Source organism: Strix uralensis, chromosome 3, assembly GCF_047716275.1.
Source record: "Strix uralensis isolate ZFMK-TIS-50842 chromosome 3, bStrUra1, whole genome shotgun sequence".
NCBI classification, from domain to species: Eukaryota; Metazoa; Chordata; class Aves; order Strigiformes; family Strigidae; genus Strix; species Strix uralensis.
Window position 1 is genome coordinate 76549101 of NC_133974.1, and position 14403 is coordinate 76563503.

The 14403-nt window shown below is 45.5% G+C and overlaps 1 protein-coding gene across 2 annotated transcripts; it reads right to left on the minus strand.

The window, feature by feature from the left end:
* Window positions 1-14146, minus strand: LOC141941815 (solute carrier family 22 member 2-like). Of its 2 annotated transcripts, XM_074864796.1 has the most exons (11): window positions 13736-14146; window positions 12103-12206; window positions 8669-8823; window positions 7684-7852; window positions 6771-6885; window positions 6113-6219; window positions 5732-5946; window positions 3707-3815; window positions 2879-2991; window positions 1825-1924; window positions 1-435 (listed from the first exon to the last, which is right to left on the minus strand). In XM_074864796.1, exons 1-11 carry the CDS (start codon window positions 14144-14146, stop codon window positions 369-371), a joined length of 1665 nt encoding a protein of 554 aa, XP_074720897.1. In that variant the 3' UTR covers window positions 1-368. The 2 variants fall into 2 exon arrangements, with proteins under 2 accessions (XP_074720897.1, XP_074720898.1); XM_074864797.1 differs by lacking the exons at window positions 1825-1924; window positions 2879-2991.
* Window positions 14147-14403: the final 257 nt, after the last annotated feature.

Here is a 14403-nt window from a genome sequence, read left to right on the forward strand (position 1 = left end):
AAAAGGAGGCTGAGGGGAGACCTTATCACTCTCTACAACTGCCTGAAAGGAGGTTGTAGTGAGGTGGGTGTTGGTCCCTTCTCCCAAGTAGCAAGCGATAGGATGAGAGGAAACGGCCTCAAGTTGTGCCAGGGGAGGTTTAGGTTGGATATTAGGAAAAATTTCTTCACTGAAAGGGTTGTCAAGCATTGGAACAGGCTGCCTGGGGAAGTGGCTGAGTCACAATCCCTGGAGGTATTTAAAAGACAGGTAGATGTGGTGTTTAGGGACATGGTTTAGTGGTGGGCTTGGCAGTGCTAGATTAACAGTTGGACTTGATGATCTTAAAGGTCTTTTCCAACCTAAACAATCCTATGATTCTATGATTCTTACTTGGGGGCAGCTTCAGAAGTCAGAACATGGAGATAAATAGTTTTTTCTTTGCTTCTCTCTTGCCTGCGGAAGGAAAGGGGAAAAGACAGATGATGCTCTTGGTGGCTAACAGCATGATTCACCAAATAATCCATATGCTTACAATCATTGAAAACTAGGTTTAATGGATGTCTCATCACAGGTAATTTTTCAAATGAGGTTAGATTATTTTGAAGAGCAGCAAAATAAGGAGTAAAGTGGAGACTTTCTGTGGCCTTATTGTAGCTGCACCGCTTTCTGGAAAGCCTATCATAATAGTAGCATTAGTAACTTTAACTCTGGCATTTCCTACTGTAAAAACTGTTATTCTAGGTGGTTCCTAAAGTAACATCTGGGTTTGTGGTTGCATGGATGGACTTCCTAACTTTTCCTAAGGGCAACCTCTCCATACTCTACCCTGTGCTACGTTGCCATCCCTTTCTGGCCAAGCTGGGTCCTTTTCCTCCCACCCCCAGTTTTTTACTAGGTCAAGTATCTTTTGGCTCTGCATCAGCTTCAGTAAATCCAAGCAGCTCCTTTAGTGCCTGTGGAGCTCTGCCCTCACCCTGGGAGCTGCTCCAGCAGGTGCAAGTCGTGCCAGAAGGAGAAAGCACTGAAACCACAGGACATTCCCTGCCTTGCTTCACCAAACTTAAAACTACACCTCAGCCAGCTTTGTCCCCGTTGGGCATGAGCATCTCCAGTGACATCAGCAGTCCCCTTGCTGGTGCAGCTGTGTATGGGGGGTGAGAACAGGGTGGTGAGCACCCCTGAGCACTTGTGGGGTGCAGCTGGCATCCACAGACACTTAGATGGGACTGCTAAGTTTTCAGGAGGATGGCATGACTGGGGGTTGTGTTCCTTGGCTTTACTCCACACAAGTACAACAGCCAGCTCGAGTAGGGTTTCAATGCCATCGACCTGCTTGCCTTTCCCTGAGGAGCTGTGCCTTTGCCCCTCTGCCTCACCTGCCCTGGGCAGGTAGGACGGCTGAACGAGCTGCCAAAAGCTCCTGCTGTCATGCCAAGGTGCTCTCCTGCTTGAAAGCCACCTTCAGCTGCCATCAGTGGCCAGCTGTGGCAGGGATGATGTGTTTCCCCATGCTTATAGATGCCTCTCAAGGTGGAGAGGCTGTACGTGCTAAGGAGCAACTGAAGCCCAGATTGGTGCTTTTCTGAAACTGTCCTCCATGCCTTCTCTTACTGTCTGGCTCCCACGTAAGGTGTTAGTGGATTCTGGTCAGATCATGCAGGAGAGCCCAGAGCCTGATCTTGCTACCTGGGCATGAGTTACCCACTGGCCATCCACTGTATTTATATGTCTATAACAAAACCCAACAGATCCTCAGAGATGTACAATAACTTTTTTCTTAGCAGATTTTTTAGGTTTAAAAGAGAGTTGCTCTGCTCTGAAGGAGGGTCCTTAATGCCATACCTGTGCAAATTTTCAGCATCTTCAATGGTCTCAGGCAGAGCTTTTCCCTTCATCTCAGGTAGGAGCAAGACCAAACCACTGTCAATTAAGACAATCACAGCTGCAAACACAGAACAAGGATTGCAAAGGCAACACAATGGTCATGCCTGAGTTTAATTTCAAGTCACTAATTCTCATTGAGACACAGCTGCCCCAATAATTGCATAAGGGCTCTTCAAAGTGATAACAAGTCTTGGCTTTTTATCTATGTCATTCTCATTTTTCAGTAATTGCAGATATTTCTGAGGTGCATCTGAGGCCTGGAAAGCCGTCCTGGGCCGTAGACCCAGAGGTGGACTGTTCCCTTGCTTTGTGCACACAGTGTGAAAGAAAAAGATTTTGGCTCCAGTTGTGCAGCTGGCATGGGACTGGGGTGACATTAGCTAGCTGTCATCCCTACTTTTGGGTAGATTAGGACATGCACAAAAGGTTGCTACCAGCCCACCTGGCCAATTTCACCTTCTGATTAGTTAGAGTCTGCTATGACCATACTCAGGGCAGATGGTCCATGTGGGCACATTGATCTGAATACGTGCAGTAGCAGACATTCAAGGCAGCCTTTTTTTTAGGATAGTAGTCTTAACATTAGGGCTGACATGCTGCTTTGTCATCCTGAATTGCCATGGGATCTTTGGCAGACTGTGCCCCTGAGATGCCAGCAAGAGGTGGAGTGTGACTTTTTTGTAGGGAGACAGGAGGCCATCCTGCTTGGACTTCAGGTCCTGTAACCACATCCAGCTGAGAGGGGCAGAACCCAACGACATTCCTCCCTTGGGAAGGGCTCAGCAGGAGGAAGTCAAAGCTTGAAAGAGCTGTACCAAAAACATGGGGTCCCCTCCACTGCAGAAAGGGCTGAGGTGTGACTTTGGCATCCAGATGAAACAGACTTACCAAGCTGTGCCTTACATGTTGACAAACAATATACATCTCTCTACATTTTTTTAGAAGGCAAGAAATAGAGCAGTGAACTCATTCATCTAGGCTGTGGCCAACAGACGCATCTCACAGCTCTTACCAAAGATGACCAGGGGGAGTTCGTGCCAGAGCTCCGCTAGTCGGTACACAAGGAAGGGTGTTATGATCCCACCAAGGTCGCACATGGATGAGCAGACGAGGACTCCCAGGTTCCTGCAAAGTGGGAACACACGCATGCACACACAGAGAGTCACTGGCTCTGCCTGAGGGTGCCTCACACAGCCCTGCACCCTCAGTGCCCCGGCAGGACCCGCAGCAGATGGGAGCAGGTCAGCACCCTGCCCGGGGGATTTGCAGCTGATGGGAGGAGGGATGGGCCATGAGCCTCAGGGAGAAAAAAGACAGGTAACAAACACCCTGGGACTTAGAAAGGTCTGGCCCCTATTGTGGTGAACATAATCAAAAGAGAGCATAGGCAGAGCATTCTCCCGTGGGGAAATACTGCAAGATGAAATGAGTGAGGGGGCAGAGAGTTAGACAAGGCAAGACATTAAGACTAGCCCTATATTGGAGGAGAGATGTTAATGAACATTTGACTTCTGGTTCATTGAACTGCACTGGAAGGGGAGCCTGGAGGGTGTTTGGGAAGGTTTCTTACATTCCCCTCAAGAAACCTGCTGCCTCAGTGCTGGGCTCAGAAGCAGGGAAGGGACTTTGGCAAGGGGGGGGTGGTGGGTTTCTGCTGCACCACCCAGCAGCTCTCCTCCACCTTTGCAAGGTGTATTTAATACATGCAAACACCTTTTCCAGGCCAGTGCATCAGCCACAGACTCCTCAGCTGCATCTACAGCCTTGAGCTGGCTTCTAGCAGTCTCTTCCAGAGAAATAGCCAGCGTTTTTACCAGTTAACAGAAGATGGTGCACTTACCTGAGAAATGTTGGATACAGCTCAGGATTTACCACACAAATAATTTCATAGCACATGGTAATTCCCATCCTGCCCAGGCAAGCTGTAGTCATTTTAAGCCAATAGAGCCCTGGAAAGACATTGTGCACATTAAGGTTGGAATACAAATCTATGGGTTTTTTTCTGCTCTTGATGTAAAACAGCATTAAACTTGATTTAAGAAAACAGTAAGTTTGCTGTCATGAAAGGTCAAGAGGGCAGCACATGATGGTGTTCTGTTTCAATCAGTAAAGAATTTATAATGCAATTGTCTTGTGATTCAAGCAAATAACCAAGGCTTGAGACTTTTCTAGGTTGCTGTCACAGAGAGGAGAAATCAATGATACAAACTAGTTTGGGTTATCCAATGCATTAACCAAAATCTTATGCAAGTCACCATTTCTTGCTTGCAATAAATCTAAACAGAGGGTAGCTGCATTGTTTGGTAGTTGAAACCTGCTTGTCAGCAAGATACTCTGTACTTTTGCACAGAGGTTTCTGATGGTTTTCAGACTGGGACAAGTTTATGTTTCCCCCCTGTCTTTCAGTGTGTGCTTTACAATTGCTTTCACATCTGGAGCTACAGATGTCTGCTGCAAATAAATGAATATCCCAGGACTGGGTGTAGAGTCAGTGCAGCACATCTCTGTGTGCCATGTGGACTTTTAGATCCCAAACTGACCTTGGATCGTGGCTTCAGTTGTTTCAGCTGTTAGCACACACAGAGCATTGAGTTTCTCCCTCATTTCGCCATTTGAGTGGCTCATCAAGCCCAGGGCAGTATTTTACTGACCCATAGCTCCTGGTAAGCCCTGCTAGCAGAGCCTCTCCAGGGCTGAGACACCAGCCACTGCTGCATGTGATCTGCAGCAACTGCAGCTGTGGGAGTCTGGGGCCATCCCTGCCTCCTCAACAGGGCTCTGACAGCTCCACGGAGCTGGTCTGGGTGAAAAACAACCCTTTTCTGGAGGGTTGGACTTTGGGCTATGGGCTTTGAAGGTGGCTCAGATTAGGGCTGGTAGTGCTGACACAGGCAAATGGGGAAAGATGGGGTCTCTGTTGGTGGGTGCTGCTGCCAAACCCAGCAGGGCATCAAACCATGGGCTGAGCTGGGAGGGCAACAGCGTCTTCACTGGCTGTGACTGTCCCTGGTGCAAGACCCTCACCCAGGCACTGCTGTTCTCACTGCCCGTGTGGGGTCGTGGGACTCCCCCCTTCCTGTGCTCCCCCAGCAAAGCCTGGTGGTCCCTTGCATAGCCCCTGCACTCCCCAGTCGCTTGTTAAAATGAGTTTCCATTGTCTGGACACTTTAGGTTTTTGCTTATGACATTTTTCGTAACATTTTGTGGTTTTGTTCTTGTTCCCCCCATGAAGTGACAGTTGTTGGCACTGTTACGTCTGTGGTTTCAGTCTAGCTGTATTCCATAAAGAAAAAGGAAAGATGTTTAATTCAGTGGCCCTTAAGGGACACATTGCTTTGAGACTATAGCCTTGGAGAGAAATGCTTAGCTAAACAAAAGCCAAGTGCCTGTCGCTGTGGTTGCTCAACATCCTACATTTATGGCAGCAGCACTGTTGATGTGTAGATGTATACTTACCGTACCCAGATGGTGTTTAAGCGTGTGCATGTACCCATGTATTTTTCCTTTCAAGAAACGGAAAACATTGGGATTTTTGGATGAAAACCCTGAATTGTGCATTCAAATCCAAATTTTAGGCCAGACAAAAATTGTGGACTTTACATGGCATGTTTCATGATCTAGCACCCACAGACTTGACATCTGATTTGATGCCATTTCGGAAATTTAATTCACCCCATTTCTCCAGCCTCTCATTAACTGGTATAAATGCTGACTGTGGGACATACGTTAGCTTTTATGGTATTTGTCTTCATCGGATCACAATACTGACATGGGCCAGGTTAGCAAGGATTGTTTTCCATTTTCCAGGGCAATAACCAAGAGACAGGGAGAAAATTCACTGACAGAGGAGGATTTCTTGACTCACTGTCTGGGACTAACGCCGTAATGAGGCAAGCACCACCTGCCATCATGTTTGCCGCAGCCCAGGGGTAACGGCGGCCAATGCGATCCAGTGTTAGCATGAGAATGAAGGCGGCTGGGAACTCGACGAGAGCAGAGTAGAGGAAATCCAGATACAGGTTCCCAGCAGCTATTCCCATGTACATGATGAGCCCCTGGTAGAGGACGGAGCTTGTGAACCTGGGCAGAGAACAGGGTGCAAATGAAGCCAAAATCTTTGAGAGAGAGTTTATGTACAGAACTGAGATTTGCAGCTGGTCAGGAGGAAAACAAGCTTAAATCAACGATGACAGTTTAGGGCACTGAATCACACACCTCCATTTTGGCTGCAAAAGTCTTCCCTTACCAACTGTACATCAAAATAAATGTGTGTTTTCTGATCTGAGGTGTCCTGACCAGGTCTACAAATGAAGGTTTCAGCTTTTCTCCATCTTCATCTTCAGAGCTGAGATTCTGGGAGCACAAATGATAGAAGACAAGAGATTACACTGGGCAGAGGAGAGGGTGGTGAGCACTGCAATGAATATTTTCCTTTGGATTAATGGGAGGGTGAGGGTTTTCATTTGCCAGTTAAGTAACAGGGCAAAATAATTTCTCCAGAGTGTTTTGGGGAAACATGAAAATTTATATAGACAGTCTTCATATCTGTGTAGCCATGTGTATGAGGCCATTGCATGGCATGAAGCAGCATTTAAAAATATAATGAATAAAGATGTTCTGGAATGTTCAGTCATGAGATTTGGCGAGTTTACTGTTGACTGGTACTACTTAAAGGAAGAATTTTTCTTGTCTGCTGGCTATTTTTGCAAGCCTGTTTTCCCAAATATGCTCTGCAAAGGTCCTAGGCAGTCAAAGAGAAGAAAACTCACTTGCCATTCCTTTAGGGAACTGCTTGTGGTTTTTGGTTGCCAAGCTGCTCCCTACTCTAAACTCAAAACAATCCTTGATTCATAACATTATTTGCCCTGAGCTTTGCATATATGCATCAAATGCAGTGCAGTCACCTGGAAAGAGAGAGGTAGATTCTTCTTATTTCCCTTGGCAATGTGCTTAATAGCTTCCATAGCTTTGTCATTTTGCTTTTGAGATATGAGCCACCTGGGGGACTCGGGCAGACACCTGCAACACATATAAGCGTGACAGCTATGAGGAAGGAAAATGCATGTTACTGGTACACAGAAAATGAAAATGGAACTGAGTTTCTTGGGCTAGGATCCTATGGTGTATTGAATATCCAAGGCTGGTACTGATATCAGTGATAGCTCTGTCTGTCAGTGATTGCACTCTGATTTGTGCTCCTCTTGAATGACAACATAGCCTGATTTTTCTTTTCTTTCTTTTTTTTTTTTTTTTTTAAGGCTGAAACCAGTTTATTATAGTTTGGAAATATTAGTCTGAGATAAATTCTGTTGACATGTTTTAGAAATGGCTAATAGTCTGTGGATATAAAAAAGAACACCTGTAAACCTGATCCTTCAGCTTCTTCATGTTAAAAATAAACTTCCAGAAAAAAAACAAACAAAAAACCCCTCCCAAATCTGTTCCCTGATCTGGTTATGAAATTTTCTAAGGAGCATTTTCACTCCATTTTTTTTGCAAATAGTCAACAAAAGTCTGTTGATTGCATTAAAAAAGAAGAAAATAATGACTTATTAGTTTGTGATGGGTGGCAATGACTCCAAACACAGTAGCATTAAGACATGTTGCAGGTAGTCCCTTGCTCTTGGGTGATTCAGACTAAACCCCTGGGCAGGGGGAACAGAACAACAGAAAAATGACAATCTGATCCAATGTCATCTTAGAAAACCTATGTGTAGTGCCACAGCTGATCTCTACAGAGAAGCCTCAACTCCCAGTTACAGTCTCCTACTCTTGGCTCAGTGCTGCTGGAAGCTATAAGAAAGAATAGGCACTTACCAATAGTAGAGCAGGAAGAAGAAATTGGGCAGTGTGACCGTGAGCTGGAGCCACCTCCAGTGTGGAAGCACATAAGCCAAGGCGGTGAGGATGAGGAGTCCCAGGGTGAAGGCAAGCTGGTAAGTGATGCCCACTGCCCTCCGGTAGTTTGAGCCAACAAATTCTGCAACTGCAAAGTCATATGAACTAAAATAAATTGGTTTGGAGAGCTGGGGGGATGTAACTCCTGCCAGCTAAAACCACATGCAGCCCCTGTGTGTAGCTATGTCCTTGTGGTGTGCTGTGTGGGTGTGGGTTTGGATGGGAAAGCAGAGCAGGTCTGGGTTCCTGGTGTAAATCACAGGACAAGTCCTGACCTTACTCCTCTTGTCATTCAGCTGGGGACTTCATCCCTGCCTCCAAAGGGGTCAGGCCCTCACCCATTAACATGGGGTAAAAGTTGCTTTCTTCCTCGCACTCCTTCTAGCTAAGAACTAAATGCGAAGATAAAATAGACAGCTGACGCTTGCCTCCATCTCCCTCCTTCCATACGGCTTGGTAACAGAGCCTCCCTACCTGCCAAGCACGTGAAACAGCACAGTAAAAATTGTTTTGGCACCAAGGCTGTGAAACACAAGTGTTATCTCTCACAGTACCACTTGCTGCCTTTCCCAGAGAAGTGTCATACATCTTTGCAGCCTTTTCAATTAGTTCTTGTCTCTAGACCTTGTCCTTCATTTTGGCTACTGGCTCTACAGATATGAACACTCCCTAGTTTTCAGAGCTGCCTCCTAATTATTCCATTTATGTCTACGAGCTGGTGCAAGCTTGGGTCATAAACACCTGTATTTAAGCAAAGAGGTGCAGTTTGGCAGTAAATAGCACAGTGTCAGTGTCTGCTCTTGTTACACACAGTTCCTTAAAAATTGAATGGCACAAGTGGGGGTCAGCCCTGCTGCTAAACAGGGGGTTCCTGCCAGAAAGTGTAATTGCAAGCTGCCGTAACTGAGGACGTAGCCTGTCAGCCAGCCCCCCTTGCTGACCAGTCCCTGTATCAGGCGGAAGATCACTGTCCAGGTGTAGCTCGGTGCAAAGGCCATAAGAACCCCCGAGACTGCATTGATGAGGACTGTGACCAGGAGGCAGAGTTTGCGGCCAAACCTGTGGAGAGAAAGAAGAAACGAGAAGAAAGAGGCTCAGCTGCCAGCAGGGTAGGGTGGGAAACCAAAGGGTTTGAAGAGGCTGGAGATGGTCCCTGCCCATCTTTTCTCTGTTCATTTTGAGTAGGAGTCTGTATCTGCTCTTCACTTTGCAACATTTTTCATCTCAATGGAAGCTCAGAGGATTCCCCTGTCCTGTGCTTTCAGGTCATTGCTCACTTCTGGTTAATGACAGCTAATGAGTTCAAGAAATGCTCATACTGATATGGCTCTTCAGCCCATCTTTCAAAGCTGCAATAGCTTTTAAAGGGGATCTTGTTCAGTAACTGTGATCTTTACCTACTTTCTCATCAACCTTCTCTGACTATTGAGCTCTTCTTGAAGAGGGTTTTGTACATCCCTGTTATTTGTCATTTCCTGTATCACTGTGACTCACTAATAGTCAGAAATAAATTCTTTCCAAAAGAAACAAGCTTACTGGAACACTGGAAAAGCATTTGTTTTCTAGCTGACAGAGATATATATTCAGTTATTAAGTATGATTTATAAAAAGCATTAAATTAGTCATTGCCCACTAACAAAAATAGAATAATAAATGCCAGACAGGATAAATGTCTTCTGTTCTCCACAAGAACATCAGCAGATCCCATCGCTCAAACTTTCCTCCTGTCATGAGCCTGATGTATGGACATTTTTGACTTGCCTTGAAGTCCAGCCCAAAAGAGCATCATCAGACCACGAGAAGAGCCCTCTCCCACAAAGATCCTTTCCCAGTGCCCCAGCTCTGAATGGCAGAGGTGCAATGCTGCATGTTAGCACTGACCTTGGGAGCTCTCTGTGGACACAGAGGTGCCATTCCAAGACACCTATGACTCTTGAATGTCAAAGTCAGTACCTGGATGTGTGCCCAGAAACTGATCAAGTAAATGAGTAGGTCTAATCCCTCAGAGAAGCACATTTGGAAAGAGCTTATGAAATCTCCCCTAAAGCAGCTGAAATATTTGCAGGAGTTGTCTCAAGTACAGTGGGTTGCAGCACTCTCATGCACAGGAAGACTAGCACTTAACTGCACTCAGGCTGTCTGACAAGAAGAGGATGGATATTTCAAATGCAGGAATCACAGAATCCATGGGCCTTCTTCCCATTCTCTCTACTAAATTTGAAGCTTCTGGGTTTGTTTTTGCTCTAAGTGCAACACCCTCTGGGTATGGGATTTTGTATTGCTGTTGTGTGCTTGCAGTGCAGGGACCATGGTGAACTGGAGCAGGATGGCAGTGAGCAGAGCAGTAGAAAACCCCTCGACGCTATGACATGCATGTGCTTTATCTTAACAGCAATGATATCCTACTCCCTCATGTCTTTTCATACTTTTGCTTGATAATAAGCCTTGGTAAAAAGATCCTTCAGTATTTTGACAGAGAGAGAGAGCATTTCAGATATAAATGGCTGGGGGGTTGGGAGCTCCAGTTTCCATTGGCTCGCACAGCCGTACGCTGCCAAGAAATGCCTTTGCTAGTGAACATGATTGCTTAATCCACCTCTGTGCTGAAAAGGTGATCTGAAGAGTAATGCCCCTGATGGTCACAGGATCTGCTCACTGCTGTTTCATGTCTTGCCATGCCTGGATGGGCAGCTGCTACATATCCCCTCCTTTGCTCCCATAAGCTGTGCATCATTATCCGAATGTCAGTTCTAGGAAGAATACCTTCAAATTCACTGGAAGACTGGCCAGAAAACAAAAATTTGTGTTTAAGGGAAAGGGAGGATGGAGGGCTGATGTATGTTTCCAATGCAAAAAAGAGACCAAGATCTTTCACAATGCATGTGAAGGAAAGCAAAAATTGGTGTAAACACGTCAGCCTTCAAATCAAACAGGGGATTCCAACCCAGGAATGAAGACTAGATGTAGGATCTTTGCGGTACTGCTGTAGCTATTTGATGTCTTTCACCCAAGAGAGCTTTTTGCCAAAGGTGTAGCTGCACACAAGATATGGCCAGAGTTACTTTGATAAATCACTATCTTCTGATGAAAAATCCCTTTAAGCAGAAAGCTTAAAAAAACCATGATTTCTCTCACTGGAAGTAAGATAATGGTTTACTGAGGACTGAAAAGTGGTCTGTCCAATCCATCCATAGGTGAGCTTCTTCACAAGCAGGTTTGTCCATGTGGAGGGACAGGTTGAGGTTAGCTAGGACTGTGGTAGCCACTTTCCCCACAAAGATGGTGTGCACAACCTAAACGATTATGTGTTTGCCTGCAATGAAACATGGGAGCAGGGACAGTCCCATCCTTATTTTGTGACACTGCAGAAGTACTATGGGGTATGGCTGTGCCCCTTCCCATAGACCTTCCTCCTTGGAGGAGGGGGAAAATGAAAAGAAGAAAACGGTGGCAATACCTGTCCAACAGAGATGGTTTTGGGGCTTGATCAGCATGGGAGGAAAAGGTTATTGCTCGCTGTGCTCTCCTATGTTCTGAGAATACAAAGAAAAAATACATTTCTCCAAGACAGACTGACTCTACAGAAAGATTGTTCACCCTGTGTTACCTTCACCTCTTCAAATTCCAGTCTCAGCCTCTCTTGCCATTTTACTGAAAAAATTGGTAAACATGCACAGGAAGGTCAGCTACAAAGCATTACATTTGTTCAGAGTCTAACCTAAAAAAACGCCACCCACTGGGCAGATAGATGACACAATGACGTTTGTGATGGAAAAGAGGAGATGAGGGATAATAAGGTCTAGATCTGGCTACATAAAGAGGATCTGAGAAAAGGGGGACCAAAGAAAATTTAGGAAGGACCAACTTCTATTTCTGTATCTGAGAAAAACTCTCCTATTCTGAAACAGATTTATGGCCATCTGGATACTGTTAACATTAATGTGAAACAAATTTATCACTAAGATGGGCAAATAGTTCTTGGTGCACGAGTTAAAATTTAATCTCAAACTCTGAGCTCACATTGTAGTTTGCCACTGTGAAAGAAAACAAAACCTCTTCACTTGTGAATGTGCAAATTCCTCACAGAGCCACTGTGAGGCTGTAAAAGTGGAGTAACACCACGGCATTTCCATGGATTCGTGGGTCACAACAGCCTTTGAAAGCAGGGGCTTAGGAACTACCATCCACCCCTTTGTAAGTGACACATGGGCCTTTTGAATCAAGTTTTAATTGCATTTATTTCCATTTTGAATCATGAATGTTGTTCAGTGACATGCAGAAAGCAGATAGATAACCAGCGGAAACAGTTCTTCTCACAGCTGTCTATATAGTACATACCTGTCTGCTATGTAGCCAATGCTCACGGAGCCAAGAAAAAACCCAGCGTTCACACACGACTGGAAGAGGTCAAGCTTCCAGGAGTCCTCACACACCAGGTTAAACTGCAAGGGCAACCACAGTTAGAAGCATGGGAACATTCAGCACAAACCATGGCTCTTCAAGGAGGAAGGAAACTGATGACACACAACTAGAAAACAGGCTCTGGAAAAGAAACCCTCTAATCTCTTAAACTGACATCTGCAGTACATCTTGTCTGGATTTTCCCAAACCTTGTGGAAAAGTTACACCCTAGAAAATGATTGCACAATGACACATAAGGAGAGTGAGAAAGGGAGAGAAACTTTGAATGAACAAATTAAAAAGTTCAGAAAAATCTCACCCTCTCCTCCCCACCCATCTGTTTGAAATTTGGAGGACACTTGGAACATCGTTTCCTTCCCAGATGCCAAGACCTGTCTCTAACTGTATATTATCTCACTGCATGAAAGCAGTGCCAGGCATGAGAGGTGGTGGGGCTGTCATGAGCCCCGCCGGAGGGGAGCCAAGAGATGGCTGTCCCGCTCCTCATTAGCACTGGCAAAATGCCCAGGATTTGGTTGACTTTTCTCTGCAGTGAACCAGTACTCTGTAACTTGCTTTTAATTTACAATTAACAGGTTACCAACCTGCACCCAGCGAGGGGAGGAGGGCAAAGTGGTGTTAACTTCTCTACAGCTGGTAGATTCATTCAGGTGTAACTAGACTTCAGCCCAGAAAGCAGCAAGAATGCTTCTTATGGCTGCTTATTTAATCTCTTTCTAATCCGTACAAGTTTGCCGAGGCCGTACCAAACAGCTCAGACCAGTTTCCCTGGCTTGGCTGATGCGAAGGACAGCTGGGAGTGCTCTTATTTGCCCCAACCCATCTGTCCCAGGGGAAAGTGGGGTGGAGTTGCTTTGTAATGATGATGATAGCGAAGCAAGGGAATACAAATACCCTACCCAAGGAAGCTGTGAAGTATCCAGTGTCGCAGCTTTCTAAAAACAGGTTACAGAAACATCTGCTAGGCATGGTTTAGGTATAGTTAATACAGACTTGGGACTGAAGGAGAAGTAGAAGAGATCTATCTTGAGGTCCTTCCTATGCTTCAGGTCTCTACATGGCTTTTTAGACTGTTAGTACTGGTTTTACACAGTTTTTCACTTTCTAAACTATCTGGTTTAGATATTGTAAGTTGGAAGAAAAGAACACTGCTGTTGCTAACTCATTATCTGACAAATTCAGCACCATCTTCTACTTCTTGTTCATTGTGCATGAGTATCTGTTTGGATTACCACCCAAATGTGCAATTCCTCAGTTTGGGCAACAGGATGCTCCCCTCAATTTGGTGACTGAAATACTGGATTATGAGAATAGCCATTGTCTGATTGATGACAAGCTTGCAGTATTATCCTCCCAAAGGATAAGCAATCATTTCCCATTATTTATCCATATAAATCTTTGCTCTAAGTCCCTAGCAAGTCCTGATACGCACTATTTATTAGCAGTCAGGCTCAGTCTGTGCACCAAAAGCAAACTTTAGCAATCCAGCACGTTCTAGCTTCAAGGTGTGCAGGCAAGGTGTGATTTTGCTGGACAAACCATGTCTTACCTCGGTCACGAGAGAGGTCCCTGAGGTGTCATAGACCCAGCCGTCCCAGCAGGGACCAAGGGGGACAGCACTTTGATTGCCCACAAGGCTGCCGAGGGGGTCGGTGCAGCTGACGCCTGTCATGTTCCAGTCCACCTCATACCTCCTGCAGTGGCTGCTGAAACCAGTCCTGTGGCCACCCCACTCGGGAACCGTGTAATTCAGCTGCTCCTCCAGGCTCCAGCCACACCGCTGGCTCAGCTCAGCCACGCCAGGACTGAAGCAGCGATGCTCGGGGATGAACCCGAAGAAGACAACACCCACATAGACCGGGGTGAAGGCAGCAGAAAGCAGGCATAAGACAAAGAGGGCTCGTTTCTGAAAGAAATCAAATTCTCCAATCTGCTCTAAAATATCATCCAGAGTTGGCATCTTTGTATATTGCAACTCATTAAAATATCTAACTCAGCTGTGTTCCAGGGCTTTGCCTTTCACTGCATGCTTAAATAACAGCTGAAGTGTTTGCTCAAAACTCACAAACAAATAATTAATTGACTTTGTCAATTGTCAAGCCATGCATCACAACCTTTGTTTCTCAAATGCCATTTCTAAACAAACTTTGGCTCTCCAGTTTTGGCCTCTGTTGTTCCTTTTTTTTCCTATATGACACACTTGAAATACAAGGGATG